This window comes from Convolutriloba macropyga, chromosome 13, assembly GCF_964194025.1.
Source record: "Convolutriloba macropyga chromosome 13, txConMacr16.3, whole genome shotgun sequence".
NCBI classification, from domain to species: domain Eukaryota; kingdom Metazoa; phylum Xenacoelomorpha; order Acoela; family Convolutidae; genus Convolutriloba; species Convolutriloba macropyga.
The window spans coordinates 1,898,726-1,914,572 of NC_134480.1; the positions used below are offsets into that span (position 1 = coordinate 1,898,726).

Sequence of the window (15,847 nt, forward strand, 5' to 3'; positions counted from 1 at the left end):
TTGTTATCATTCATTATACCTAAATAACGACAACTTGTTTTTGGCTCTATGAAAATTTCATTTTGATTCAATTTTTGATTCACCATTTTTTGAAAAAAAAAACACTTTCTGTTTTATCTCTGTTTAAGGTTAGCATATTTCGCCTCATATAACTCTCAGTACTTTCAAATATACTGTTAATTTCGCATAAGAGATTTTCATCGAATTTGAAATGACAAATAATGCATGTCATCTGCAAACTGTAAAACGTCCTCTCGTTTTTTCATTTTTTTCTGGGAAGTCATTGATATATATTAAAAAAGGTCCGAGAACTGTTCCTTGAGGTACTCCGTTATTTATTGTCACCCAGTTCGAATTTTCAATGCCATTCTTTACGCATTGTTTTCTGTTAGACATAAACGATTCTAGCATTGCAATTGATTCCGTACTAAATCCATATTTTGTAATTTTTTCGAGAAAAATTTTGTGAGATATTGAGTTGAAAGCTTTGGCTAAATCCAACAATATACTAACAACGTTTCGTTTTCTTCTAACAAACTATTCACTGATTCTGTGAACGATATTACTGTGTCCTTCGAAGATTTTCTTTCAGAAACCCAAATTGATTTTTATTGATTATTTCATAGTTTTCAACATGTTCTAGCATTTATTGGAGCAAAAGTCTTTCAAAAATTTTTTACAAGAGTCAAAAATTTTCACATTTTTACAAAAATTTTCACATTTGTAACTGAAATTGGTCTGTAGTTTTCTGCTTCCAGTGGATCACCTTTTTTGTATTGGAGTTACATATGTTTTTTTTCAAATACGTCAGGAAAAATATTTTTTGATATGCATTCGTTTGTTGCAAACTGTAGATGTGTTCCAATAGACATTTTGCTACACTTGAAGGGCCATGTAGTAAGTAATCCAGGAACCGCTGCTTTGTTTTGTGGTAATTGATCAATTACAGTAAACAGTTCTTTTGTCGTTATATGTCTGAAGGAAAACTCAGTTTTGTCAAAAGCAAAGTCCGGTAGCTCAACCTTTTCTGTCTCGCCTTCGTATAAACCTAATTAAGAAAAAAAATATTAATTGTTTTAGCGATTTCTTTTTTGTCTTTTAAAGTATCTTGGTTGAACTGAATTCTGGAAATTTCGCTATTTTTATCCTCGTGTTTTATTTTTGTTTTAATGAATTTCCCTTGTTGTTTTGAATCGGGAAGACTTTCGAACAATTTCTGTGAATAATAATATGAAGTCCCATATTTAATCCGCCTGCTGATGCAGTTTTTAATTGATCGCGAGTGCGTCGGTTATTTGTGAACAATTCAACTGACATTAGTCGGTTATGTTTGATCACTTGATTTTGGGTTTACGAGAGATCTTGTTCACGTGCGGCATTCTTACTTTTTTTGGGCTTAACTTTTCATCAGTTGTATGGAATGTTTTGAAAGACAATTACTAGGTAATTTTTGATTTGGGATATTCAAAATGATCTGCTGTAGAAAGTACTCGACAAATGGGGGATTTTTTGACTTCTACCAATCAGAAATTTGAAATTTTGCATAATGTCATTTACGCGTACGCTTTTTGGTAGATCGTGTTTTTTTACTTTCAAAAAATGGCTCCTGTGTTTACTTGAAGAGAAATTTAAGAGCTATAGTGTAACTTAAATAGCCCTACATTTCAACGGAGCCCCAAACTTTCTAGGCTCGTTTACAGAAAAATACTTGGAAATTTTAAATTTTTGATATGAAATGTTAAAAATGGTAGTTGAAACTTCAGCTTTTCTTGAGCTCATCTGAGTTCCTATTTCTCTCCGTTATCTACTCAAGTCTAGACTGTTTCAGTTTCGTGGCTATTATCGAGGACTATGCTGGCTAATTGTCTTTTCTTTACCTGTTTCAATCTCAACAGAGGCAAGAGCTTAAGCGACAAACTAATATTCTGGTATCCATCTACATGAATTAGTTTAATTTATTTAAAACTTTGTGTTTGTGTTAGGTACGGGAGGCTTGACCGCTAACAAAGGTGCTGTTCTAATCCAACTTGGACTCCAGTCCAGAGATCAGATATTTGTGTTTGTGGGTGTCCATTTGGCCCCACACGACAACGCACAGGATGCCAGGCTCAAACAGATTGCACGGATTTGTGAGGAGTTTGGCTCTCTGCTGCGAAAAAGCAGGTTGGGATATTTTTTTAATACTAAATGGGTTCTTTCTTAATGTATGTGGAATAATAAAAGTAATTTATCGCCTCATAACTGTTGAACATAACTTCTCAAGCAAAGCAAAGTTTGTAGTCCTGTGGTCTTTTTTTTGCAATTTTAAGCTTGACCAATTGTTCGTCTAACCCATTTAACTTTTCGCCCTCAAAAATGGGATAAACAGTTAAGGCCCGGAGAGCATTGAGTTCTCTTAGATCCTATCGGCTTACTAGTCTCTAAATATGCAATTCACCCAAAGTCTTTTGGAGATATAAATTCAAGGTGTGAAGGGCAATTCTTAAGAGTTTGACCCACCCCACTTCACCCCCCCCCCCCCGCGACCGCCCTGTACATCCACCCGTAATCCAGTGAGCTTGACCACCCCGTTTGCGAAGCTTTTCCATCGGAAAATTTACGTTGTTTAAGTCCTTCTGCAAAGTCCATGTTATATTTCACAATAAACAAAAATATTACGACGATGCTAACGAAGCGGACCAAAGCCGACAGATCTGGATGAAATTAATCTCTGAGGTTTTCATCTTGGAGCTGAATTCCAGTTCAGAGACAGGCACAGAATTTCTGTACAATTGATTTGGCCATTTCTATATGCCTTGACCACTAAAAATTTCACTATATGTTCAAAATTTCACTATATGGAACTATATGTTCAAGTGTTTTTTTTGTTCAGTCGTTTTTTCGTTTGCCAATTTGTAAAGAGCTAAAATTTGGAACAACTAAGTGTTTTCAATAAACGCGCAGTAAAAGTAAGGTCAGTGTTAGACTCACCGTGGATTTTTACAATCATAAGAATTGAGTTGTTTTTTTAAATGTTTTTATCACTTTTTTGTTTTTTTTTTATGCTAATTAGAAAGAAGTCAGTTTTCGTATAGCGCGTCAATCTTACGTTCAAAGTTCCCTGGTCCGGAATTTGAAAAACTGAACTTAATTGATCCGATAGTTTAAGTTAATCTCATTAGAAGTTATACATAGCAATGTGCGAATTGCTATTTATTGAATCAATTGTAAAAAAATAGTAAGATACTTTTACTTTAAGCTACTTTTACTTTTTAAAAGCTACTTTTGCTTAATTTACTCGAAAGTGTTACTATTTCCCAAGCCCATGTTATAGGATAAGGACTATAAACTGGTGTGGTCTTTCCAACTGTAAGCAAATCTAGTTCAAATTTGATTCAAGTTTGAAAATATTTGCCACATTCATCGACGATGTTTGTTTTCGAGTAAGCGTAGACAAAAGTCGACGGAGTTTGCAGATGTTATTCACGCTCTCCATCATTGACGTCAACACTAGTATCACTGTTACCGATACGTAGTGTCTAATAACCCTGAAAGTTTAAGCATGTCAATTCGACGGAAATGAAAGAAAACCTATTTGCTGATTAACGTAAAATTATTGTAAACGTGTTCCTTTTTTTACGCACGATCTCTGCTTGATGGTTTTTGTGCTTTTGTTCTAGAACATTTTTCTTTGATCTCACTTCGAAGTAGTTTGATAAAAGCGATAGTAATATAGAAAACGACGAAGACGTGATAGTCGAATAATTAATGCTTCTCTTGAGGACGGGCTTTCGAATACATCACATGTCGGATTTTTTTCAGCTCTAAAGAAAAATTTATCAAGGTTACAATTCTTGAATTAATTTTTCCTGACTGTTGTTTGAGAGAAATTGCCCGGCGTTAGTCAGCTTATGTTTGTTGTTGTATTCTCATGTCTTAGTCTCATCAATCGATGGTTCAATCTTCTGACATATTCTGATTAAGTACAGCACTTTATGGAGATCTGCGTGATTTAATTTTATGCCCTAAATTGATAGCTAATGGTTTTAATGATTTTGAATTTTTGTTTCTTTTTGCCCCTTTTGTTCCGTTTTTTAAACTTGTAACTCACTCTTGTTAATGACAGGCCGCATCAATATTCTATGAAGTAGGCCTTAATTTCTTCTGGTTTTGTGTTTTGACCAATCCTTTTATGACCCTGAAACTATGAGTTTTCATGAAAACATGTTTGAGTTTCTGATACTGGTCAATATTTCTGGTTCTTTTTGTATTTTCGCCTAACCCCTTTAAACGAGCGAGAACTATTGTCGTTCAAATACGGCTTAAATGAACATAGTGTTTTTGTAAATTATTTGTAAATTTTGCCAAGATTTTTGTCTATATTTGTTGTTACTTTGTAGGTTTAGTGTCACTAATAACCGGTCCATTTGTCTTGCTAAGGAATAGCATTTAATTTTACTTAGTTTTTTTAAGTTTTAAGCGAATATTTTAAGCGACTTTTGAAGTTATTTGGTTTTAAAAAATTTAATGGATTTTTGTACTCTGCCCCCTTTTTCTTCTTTTTGCTGACTTGTTACGAATTCCCATTAAGGACAGGTCCCATCTGCTTTGTAGTGAAGTATTTTATTAGTTTAGATGTCATCTGATGCTTTTTATGTAATGCGGCATTATTTATTTGTATAGGGGTTTGAGTTTATAACAATATTTTACTCATACACTAATTGTTTTCAAACAGTATCTGAATTTTTGATAGTTTCACATCTCTTCCTCATTTCAAAGACAATTAAGATAAAACTTGGAAGAGCGGGGTCTGAACACTATTTGAAAACGCACATTACCAAGGCTCGTTGTTTTCCTTGTAGTACCTCGCACTTAGTGCTTAGTCGGGCTGGAAACTAATGTTTTTTAAATATCCTAACGTAATGGCTGTTAGTATAATGGTTACTTTTTTTAATTGCTCTCGAGCAAACTTAGAAGCAATAATTTTAAACTTGTGCGTTTGTTTTTGCTAAATTTTTGCTTGACTGCTTTGAGTTCGAGTTTTCACAACTTCAGGCAATCGAATTGAATTTTCGGCATTTTACTACTAAATGTTAAATTAAAATTGAGCCAAAATTGGTGTCATTTTTTTCACCTTTAATCTTATAGTGGTATATAATAACCATTTTGGAGCACCTTAGTGTAATTTTTAGTCCATCCCTACTTCAGGATACCTCTTCACACCCCCTTGACCGAAGCAGGTGCTATAGATAAGGATTCGCACTAGTTGTTCGGGAGCAATTCTTCCGACGTTAGTCGGTTATTTTTTTTAAATATGCTGATGTGCTTTTATCTGATCTTGCTTTGACAATTCCTTTTCTTGTGTTTCCAGTTTTGTGTTCTGGATGGGAGATTTCAACTTCAGAGCAGCTACAAATGACCCCATTACTGAGCAGTTCGACTTCCTCATCCCCAAGAACAAAATGTTGGAAGAATTCAGCAATTACCGATACAAAGATGAGGCTAGTTGCACTGAATTATCAGAACCGTATTGCTCAATTCAAGCAATACTCGTCTGATTATTATTTGTTACCTGTGAATTGTAATTACTTGTATTTTCATTTACAGGTTAACAAACCTGAGTGTGTGTCAGAACTGGGCATAATAGTTTTAGTCAACTTCTGTTAACATGCGCGGGTGAATGTTGTTGACTGCGTGTCATAACTGAGCAAACCAATGAAGGCAAAAATCTTCACAGCTAAACTTGAAGATCCAAAAGTCAATGTCTGAATTATAGCTTGGAAAATTTCTTTTGCAGAATGGGTAAAATGAGGGTCAACACCAACGGTGTATCATTTCATTAGCTATGTAACATTTTGTCATAATGGGGTCAATGGACGAATATAGGAACTTGTGACTTGATTATGAAGACCGTTTCAGTCCTACGCCAGTATCTTGATGCATTAATCAAGTCGATCGCAGGATAAATAGTATGCAGATGGGGGATTCCGTGAAATAATTTTTTATTATTATTGAGCATAAATTTAATAACCCTGGTTTTGTGTCACACAACTTTCTTTGATTTCATAAAAGGTCATATTTGTGGTTTATCTCGGTAATCATCAAGGATCATACAAAAATTGAGTAAGCGTGCTCTTTTATGTAATTTATTACTAATCACCCCCTGAAAGTTGCGCTGTAACTAAAATAGATTACGCTATAACTTTCCAAAAGCAGAAAATTTTCGCCCGTAATCATTCAAGGCCATATGTCTATTTATTTGAATTTCAGTGGTCCATGATCCACCGCAATCCCTATCACTCAGAGCGCAATTTCTTCTTCGACATGCACGAGTCCCACATTGCATTTGCGCCCTCTTACAAGTTCGAGCCCAAAACAACGTCATCAACCGATACCACAACAGGTATATTTTTTCGACATTCATAAAATAATTAATTTCAGCAGTGGACAACAAAATAGTCTTTGTCGACAAAATTTATATGCCATCTAGATTAATTAAGCTATCAAAGACAACGGCGACCGAAAACTGGAAGATAAATTCTAACGAAAGAAAAAATGCTAACAAGCTATGCGCAATGAATTAAAATCCATTTGAAATACTTAAAAAATGACCAAAGGGTAATTCAAGATCTCTCTGCTTCTTAATGAAAACAACGATAGTCTTGCTGCATTTTGATGAGACTGTTTTAGCAGTTGTTAGGGAAGACTATTTGATGTTTTCTGATGAGCAAAGGCCGGCTTTTCAAAAAGTCAGTAAAAAGTTTGCAGAAAGAGTCAAGCCAAAGCTCAGCAAATCTCTGTCATCTTAGGATATCTTACCAATGACATCTTACCAAAGACGTATTTTGTCGCCTGAAAAAAGTTGGGAAAGGTGCCGAAATTGTGTTTAAAGTTAAAAAATCAACCGATATTCACTAAAGTTAAAACCTCGATGACAACCTGGAAAAAAAGTGGTCAATTAAGAGAAAGCCCCTCCCCTAAAAGGGTAGTCGGTCAACTCGGGGGCAGCAAGTCAACTCCTATGTGTATTTATAAATTCTGACAGTAGTCAAAAATTGAAGCATCAGATGCAAAGGATAAAGAAAATAAAGCATCAGAATTATGAACAAGATAGATATGGTAAGTAGCAATTAAAGTATAATATGCAGTGATTTTGAATCAAGATTAGAAAAAATATCAAGCATTTAGCATAACAGCCTCCCTTCCTCTACAATGGTTCCTATTGACGCTTCTACTGCAGGGCGCCTGCGCATGGAGCGCGCGCCACGGAGGCAGAGTATGCAGCTACGTAAAACAGCGAAACTTAATTTTGTCCTTATGTACGTGATCACGTCCGAATATGAATCTTCTTTCTTATCGCTGATCCTAGAAGCCAATCTCTGTATGGCTTTTGATGCTGATGGACCAGCTCCTCCTGTACACGAGAAGATTAACGGATAGAAGGTGGCTTTCTCGACGTCGATTATCCTTTGTTCGTATTTCAGCTTCTTGATGGACTCGTGATATTTGTAGGAATCCGGTATGCTTCTTGGGCAGCTCTTCGCATACGGATTAAACACTTTCACATCAAAGAACGTTCTGCTGAAGCGTGAATCGAAGAAACCATTAGCTTTGATATCTAGTCGAGCGTCGTCATCAATAGTAGTAGTTCTATTTGCGAAGGTTTCCCCTTGCAAAGACTGAAGACAGGGCTCTACTTCGACATCATCGCAGACCTCATTGAGCAGGTTGGCAAAAGAGTCACGGATGTCATTCTGTCTTATGTGCGTATAGCCACCTTTTGGACAATGAAGAGCATGGGCTACATTAAAATTTTCTCCACATGCGCATCTTGATGGCAATTTTACGGGATCCCATCCATATCTAAGAGCAATTCCATCTCTAAACTCTCCCTTGGTTAAATCAAAATGATATCTTTTCAATGGAAGTGCTTTTAGCCAGCATGATGCTCCTTTTTCCATAGCCAAATCTAGAGAATATGCCTCTTTATCATTGATGAGATCTTTGATTGCCAACTTTTTCGCTATAGCTTGTTCCTGTTTTTCTTTTCTGATTTTCTGAAGTATTTTCTCCTGATAAAACTCTGCATCTATAGCATTTTGATTCTGTAACGGCTCACAAACCCGAATAGATCTTTCATATTCGTTTGCCCTGTCTTCAGGAAGAAGAATGTTCAGCCCACCCTCTTTAAGAGGAAGAGAGAAAACCTTCCGGTATCTGTCACTGTAAGAGGGATGATTCAACATTGAAGGTATAAGATTTTTATCAGTTATTTTTTCGGCTTCCCTCAGCAGACTGTCCGCGTTTGGAGTAGTCCTAGCAATAAAAGTCAACTTGTGTTGCAATCCGTTCGTAAATGATTTGTACACATTCTGAGGGGACACCTTACTATGTTTAGCGAGTTTCTCAAGCATGTTAGAGTAGTTCACTGACTTTTCTTTCAGAAAATCGTTACAACTTTCATCAGAACCAATAACTGAACCTAGGACTCGATGACCTTCAATAACATCAACATCTAATCCCGAAAAAACTTTGTTCGCCTTCTGAACAAACTCAGGTTTTGTAATAAGATGACATTTGATCACATTATAACCGAATGCACTGCCATGCTCATAGAGCTTATCTAGCACGAATCGCAGTGATTCAAGACTACCGGCCACATTACCGTCATCTGCGTACCATTTATGAGTCAAATTTTGATCTTCGAGCATGTCGATGAGAGGAAGTATAGCAACTCCGTACATTGCCATGGCTATTGGATCACCTTGTGTTGTTCCTTCTTGAGACTTGATTACTCTTTTATCAATGAAGAGGTCTGATGGGGTCTTATACGAGTTTCTGATTGCTGTATAAATTGAGGGACAAAGCTTTCTGATGTTTTTTAGAGCCAGATCTCTATTCAAGCTATTAAACGCGTTCCTGGCATCAATCAGTAGGATACCTTCAGTACGATCTTCAAGAAAGCGCTGCCGGAGTGCATGGATAGCATGTTCGATGCCACTCTTTTGTCCAAGGCACATCTGTACGTTTCCCCCAAGTAATTGGAGATCTCGTTTAACGCACTTTACTATACTCCTGCCTATAATTCGTCTTATGACCTCGCCAATGCCAATTGGTCGAACCCCAGGGCATTTATCTAGTGCAATCAGACGGCAAGCGTTATAAGAATTCAAGAGATTTAATTCTTCGGTGGCAATTCTGATTGCAAGTTTGGACACTGTTTTGCAAAGATCGATTGAGGAGGATTTGTATGATGTCAAAAGTCGTCTCCACTCGCTAGCATCAAGACCAGATGGGCCATGGCTGCCATTTGTTTTCATTGCGGCGCGTTTTATTTCAGAGACATTTATTTTTTCAAAAATAGAGGGATGGAACGGCAAATCCCGATTTTTCAGGTCAGTTACTACGTACTTAAGATCAGCTTTCTGACTGCATGGATGCTTTTCTTGTAGAAGATCGAGTACGGTGCAGTTTTTTCCTTTGATAGTCACTTTATCGGATGTTGATAGCACACCACCCTTTGCATCGTCTGAAAGACATCGTAAAGCATTCGATATCTTACCGGACTCCATTTGTTTGTCAAAGGCTTTAAATTCATCCACTTCTCGTTTTCTATTTAATTTCCTTAAGCGTTCCTGAAGTGCCTTGGCCTCAACAAAAAGGTCGTCGAATTTGCATCTGATCCACAGATCGAGCCTTCTAGATAAGATTTTTGTTATTGAAGCATCATTTTCACTTTTGGATCTTGCGAGAAGTAAATGCGGCATTATCATTGTGCAAATCATAGCGCATTCAGTCTGAGGCCCATCTTCAAGCGTTCTGGTGAGAATGATGTTCATAACATCTGCAATTTTGAAGCCTACTTTATTTTTGCTAATGGTAAAGAAGATTGGTTTCCAATGAACTATTTCGTTGTATATTTTTCTTAGTGTTTCTATTTGTTCGTCTTTAAAATTTTTCCAAAAGTCGCATGGTTCCGGCGGTGTCTCGATTGAGGGTGTTGGATCATGTTCTTGAGGGTCAATTTTTGCAGGTTGACTGCAGTGTTTGCAAATGAAGTTTGGGTGGTGATCGTTTTTAGTTGACAGACCACTGCATTTGATATGCATATATGTACCGCAACCGTAGCACCAAACTCCACCTCCTCGGAGGTGAATAGAACACTTAGAGCAGTGGGTTTGAGTATCTGACATTGTCAGAGGGAGGCTGTTTACCGAGTGTAGATTATTGATGAAGATGAATATAACTATGCATAAAATTCATTGCAAAAGGATATCACATTATGTAGATACAACGTAAACTAATGGTTACCGTAGAAAGAGAAATGAATACCATCTCGACAAAAAGCAGACCTGCTGAAGAAAAAATATGGTGAAACAATCAAAGGAACTGCATAAAAATGAGGAAATCGATGCAGAGCCAAGTTCATGAAATATATTTTCCTGTTAACAAGTTTATTATTTGAAGTGGCAATTATTTTAGGTGAAACGACAATACGCGGTTGGAATTTATAACATATGATATCCAACAGAACTCGGTAGCATTCAATGAAGTGAGAGCATGAGTAGTGGTGATTATTGAATCCTGCGACAATGCATACTGATCTCAAATTGAGGGGAGGATACTGGTTAACTACATTGAAGAGGTCGATTAGGTTAGCTCCGCGATATGAATGGATGGTTGCTCCAACTGCGCTGCCTTCGATATATTTTGTCCTGGATGTGCCAATTACTAAATCTTGTGCATTCCAGGGCAGGATCTGTGCAGCAAATTGTCTCATCACCTGCAAAAATATGAAGCAGTATCGTCTGGTTCACGCATGTACAAATCCAGGAGCACAAACACAGGAGCACACTCATAGACACACAGCATACACACATATATATGTTCACATACACTATATAAATATATATGAAGTAAGCATGTGTAGGAGCAGTACAACCTGGTGGTTAGATGTCTTTCCTTCCGGTTTGGCCACAGACCCCAGAGAACACACAAAACCTGGGGATCGTAGACCCGAGACCACCAACAGCACGCAGGACCACTGACAGAGCACAAACACGGCACAGCGAACCACTGAGAGCAAACTTGACAAGCCTGTTTCTAAAATCCCTTAAGGGCGCTCCACCACACACAGGCAACTCATGATCATAGCGTATCTCTATTTAATAAGTTTATCACAACAATTAGGCTAACAACAATTGGAAAAACGAATTTCGAAACAGGACGAGTTCATTCTACGCATGACGAGTTTATTAATGAAGCCACTAATATATTTCTAAGCAAATTTTTGGTGGGTCAAAATTGACTGAAATAAAACTCTGTTGAGCATACAGTTCAGAGTGCCCCTCCCCCAACAAATCTATTACTATTTCTCAGATTCTTTTTAGTGATCTACTGGAACAGCTAAGTGTCTTCGAGTCTTTCCCCATATACTCCCTCCACGAAATTGAAGCCCCCTGTTTAAGATATAATTGCCATGATGGGTGGCTATAGGCTATATGACCAATAGGTGGGAGGCAAGTGGGGGGAGATGTAATGAGAAAGACCCGAGTGTTGTTTGTTTAGGTTTAGAATACCATCCTTATGTAACGAGTCACAGACCCTCGTGGTGTGATCGGATATTCTTCTATGCAAAAGACGGAGCTTCCTCTTCAAACAACAAACTGCAGATTACAAAATATGATGCCGAGTTCAAATGTATCCTTTCAGATCACAAACCAGTCTACGTTAAAGTCCTAGCTGAGGTTGGTCTTTGTTTTGTAAACAAGTTAAGTCAAAATAAATAAACAAGTTAAATGAAAATAAATAAATGAACAACTGACGTCTTGGATACATTTAAGCGGTCAAAATTTTTAAAAATTATCGTCTGGCCCGGGAAAACCTGGAAAACCCTAAAATCAAAGTTTTAAAGATTTAAACTAAGATAAAGCTTAGAAGATTTAAAATCGAGGAGATACTGAGTTCAACCGAATTTTCAGTTTATACACCCACCAAAAAATCTTGGTTTTGTATGCGAAATTATCGAAAACGTATCTGTGGCCTATGTTCTGTTACTGTAGCAATTGTTTTGAAACGTCAGTTGTATTGCAAATTTTCTTCATACCATTTTTTTGCGTGCCTGATGTCAGTTTTTGTCGAAAGAAACGGGATAAGCCGCTGAGGTTCAAGGACAGTAAATCTATGAACAGGTTTTTCCCTCATTTATTTTAAAACGTGTACAGTGTGTCAAAATAGCTGGAAAAACTTCAGTTCATAGTAATGAACAGTTTTAAAGTTTCGGATTATTGTTTTTCCCTGTGTTTTTTGCATATATGAGTAACCAGTAAGTATTCTTCTGTCTTATGCAACGCTCAACATCAAAATTTAATGCCAGAGAGCAATTCGGCTCACGTTAGTTGGCTTATGTTTCGACTTTAGATGTTGCTTTGAGTGAAAAAAAAAATGTTATTCGAACGAAAATTTGCTGTCTAATAGTGTTTTTTGTGTTCACGTGCGATATTTTCTATGCAAATTGGCGTTTGATTTTAAGCTTGATAATTTGATTTTCGTGATAATTTTTCTGATCTTAATTTATTCAACTCTATCAGCCTTTTTAGGTTCATTAAAGATAAAAGGCTCCTTTATAATGAGTAGCGTTAATAATAAGACATTGCAAATAAATAAATAATTCCGTAAAAAATTTTAAAGAAATTTAGAAAGTAATTTTGTTGCATCAGCACTTCCATCAATCAATTATTTCATATCTACTGTTATCTGTATTCTATATCACGTATGTCAGTTTCACAGCTGTTTGGGCAATCTGTTGGCTATGTTGACGCGTTTGGGTAGGTCATAGTTTATAGCCCTTTGTGTGTTAAACTGGCATGCTGTTGCACAGTCACAAATAAAAATGATATTTGGGATAAATGTTGAAATCCCGCTTTTCGTGATCGCTCTATGCGAAGAGTTTCTTGATAAATCTCAATTTATATCATCAACCGAGAGTAATTTGTGTTCAGGTGGAGTTTTTCGACTCTGAGAAGAAGGCGAAGGATCTAAGAGCAACTGAAATTGAAAACAATTCGATCCAACCCAACGCAGTCCTCGATGAAGCACTTCACAACATTGTAAGCAACCATTTTATGATACATAAAACACTAAAGGGACTTCAATACTCCCCAGCACAGTAGACAGAACGAAGCATGATCTGGATTGAGAGGATGATTGAGTGTTTATGCATGTATGTTTCAGCCAAGTGACGTGGAATGCTTCAAAATGTGGAGAACATACCGAATTGACAGCCATCTTGAACTCAGGGAAAACATTGTGAGTAGTTAGTTACAAATCAGTGTGTCTCCTCTAACTAACGGCTAATAACTAACGGCTAATAATTTTATTAGCCATGGCCTATAAAATGTTTTCATAGTTGAACTTCAGAATGATAGAAGGAACAATTTTACTTTTTAATAGCCGCCCTCATCTTCTCAGCCGGCTATTATAGCGCTCCTATTTTTTTTTTTTACTTCGTCGAATAAAAAAATGTTTCGCTTTACCTCATTTTGCCGCCTTTTCAACATTTTGCGTGAAATCTTTTTGACTTCTCTAGGCTAGTTTCTCTCTTCTCTCATTCTGCTAAAAGTGATTTTGAACATCAGTTGCTCAGCAAAGCAATTCAAAATGAACAGAGTCAGTATAAAAAATTGAAGTCAGAAGTAGAAACGGGATAAACCCATAAAGCCCAATTTTAGATGCCCGCTAATTGAACGTCGTTCCTATAAGTCTTAGTTACCATCTCTAATGCTTATTGGTATTGATAGTAGCCCCTGTAGCCTCTCTCTAAAACAGAAGTATGCTCAACCACGAAATGCCATCAAAATAAATCGGACTTAAAAAAATGTTTTTGCACAAAAATCTTTTTTTTTTCAATATCTTCTGTTATTTCAATCCCAATCATGCTTATTGGAATCAACGGCGGCTATTTTCCGGCAATCTGCCGGGTATGTTTTTAGTACAGCGGCTGGTTCTTTTTAATTACTCTCAAACAAAGTTTGTAGCAATAATATTTGTCTATATTTGTCCTTTTTATGCAATTTTTTGCTAGACCGATTTTTCGTCTGACCCATTTGACTTTTAGTCCTCGCGCCTTACCAGTAGTTTAGACTGGGATTCACCAAAACAGTTCTGTGACGAAAATTTCATAGTGTAAAGGGTGGTTCTTAATCTTGAGTTTGACTCCCCACTCAATCACAACCCCACCACCCCCTCACTCACCCCCCTCCGCAGTACACCCTCCTCCATCTGGTGGTTTGGACCCCATTCTCTTTCAGCCCTCCTCTCTCCCCCCCCCGCAATCAGTTGACCTTCCCTCACAATGATTGCATCTATGACATGCCCCAGCTGTATTCTACCGAAGCCAACCGCTCGCCGGTCGTTTGAGAGCAGTTCGCCCTCCGTTAGTCGGTCATGTTTGGGTTTTAGTGACCTCGAAGCTGTTGATTTAATTTTTCCAATAATCAATCGATAGTTTGGTGCTTTTTTAGATATCATTATTAAACGCTCTTAATCATTGGCCGAAATTATCAAAGTTATTAGCAAAGTTTTATCCAACATAATTGAGCCAACTCAAAAATATCTTTCTTAGGTTCTTCGCCAGATCAGATTTATGGCGCAACCTTGCCTACTCTCCGAAAGAAAAAGGCTAGCATTTCTTGAGCGAATAATAAAATGGGAATAATAAAACTCGTTCTCCTTTTTTTTACTTTCTGTAGTTATACTCTTCTCATTTATTCTTTTCTCTTTTTCTAACTTTCTTTAATTCCCGTATGGATCCCTTTGTTCTCTTTCCCTTTTTTATCGCTAACCTGTATTCTTTTTCTCCCTTGGTTTTGAACTTTTGTCATCATTTATTTCTTTCTCGCGCTCTTTTTTCTCTTTTTCATCTTTTTCTACTTTGTCTCTTTTCTGTTGCTGTCATTAACTCTGTGTTCTACCTCTACCTGTCTTTTTTGCTGTATTTTTTCTCTCAATCATATGCTTTTTTTTCTGTTTTTATGACTTTTTAATAGCCGCCCTCTTCTCAGCCAGCTATTATAGCGCTCCTATTACAATTCGAATTTGAATTGTATTGGAGCGCTGTGTTTTTTTTAAGACGTGTTCTCACATTTTTCAATGACTTTGATCTTTCAAAACGGGATTAAACAGGTAAAGCCCAGCGGGCATTAAGTTTCATTAGAGGCTCAAAATGGGCTTTAGTAGTCCTTCCAGTGCTTATAGTGGTGCAGCTGCTGGGATGGCCTTAATTTAAGGTTAAAAGGTCATATTTAGGAGTTTTTGGGCTCAAAATGGTGCAATTTTTCATGTTTTTTTGTGATTTTTTTGAGTTTTTTGTTGATTAGTCTTAGATTGAAGTTTTTAAAAGTTAATGAAGGCCTTTTGTGAAACAAAATAGCTTGTTATGACCATTTTATGAGCTCTATGTTTTGGTACTACAAACACAAACACACAAAACGATAATATTTTTTGCAATTTTTTTCAGGTGTTTTGAAAATTTTTGTCGTTTTTGATTTTTTAGCCCTATGTGTCAGGAAACCTCCTCTAGGGTTTGATAAAGGGTTTGATGATAGATTATTGCATAGTTTCTAGTGATAATTTAATGGTTTTCAACTTTCTGCCATCATGAATATTAGCATTTTTTGACAAAACTTGCAATTTCTTTCATATTTTTTTTGACATTTATTGTCCTTATTCAAGTTGTATGAGTCCCAGGGGCCAGAAAACCTCATAAAGGGTTGGATAATAAGTTACTGAAAAATTTTTAGTGGCCATGGAATAGGTTTCATTTTTTGAATATCATAAATTTTAGCAATATTTTTGACAAAATTCGCAT

The 15,847-nt window shown here is 36.7% G+C and overlaps 1 protein-coding gene across 2 annotated transcripts in view; it reads left to right on the forward strand.

The window, feature by feature from the left end:
- LOC142351992 (uncharacterized) overlaps positions 1 to 15,847 on the forward strand; it is an 85,626-nt gene that overhangs the window by 40,763 nt on the left and 29,016 nt on the right. For both annotated transcript variants that reach the window (XM_075404288.1, XM_075404289.1), the window contains exons 11-16: positions 1,983 to 2,163; positions 5,351 to 5,480; positions 6,250 to 6,382; positions 11,548 to 11,726; positions 12,981 to 13,088; positions 13,213 to 13,287. In XM_075404288.1, the coding sequence (XP_075260403.1) occupies positions 1,983 to 2,163; positions 5,351 to 5,480; positions 6,250 to 6,382; positions 11,548 to 11,726; positions 12,981 to 13,088; positions 13,213 to 13,287 (806 nt within the window). The remainder of the gene's footprint in view (positions 1 to 1,982; positions 2,164 to 5,350; positions 5,481 to 6,249; positions 6,383 to 11,547; positions 11,727 to 12,980; positions 13,089 to 13,212; positions 13,288 to 15,847) is intronic.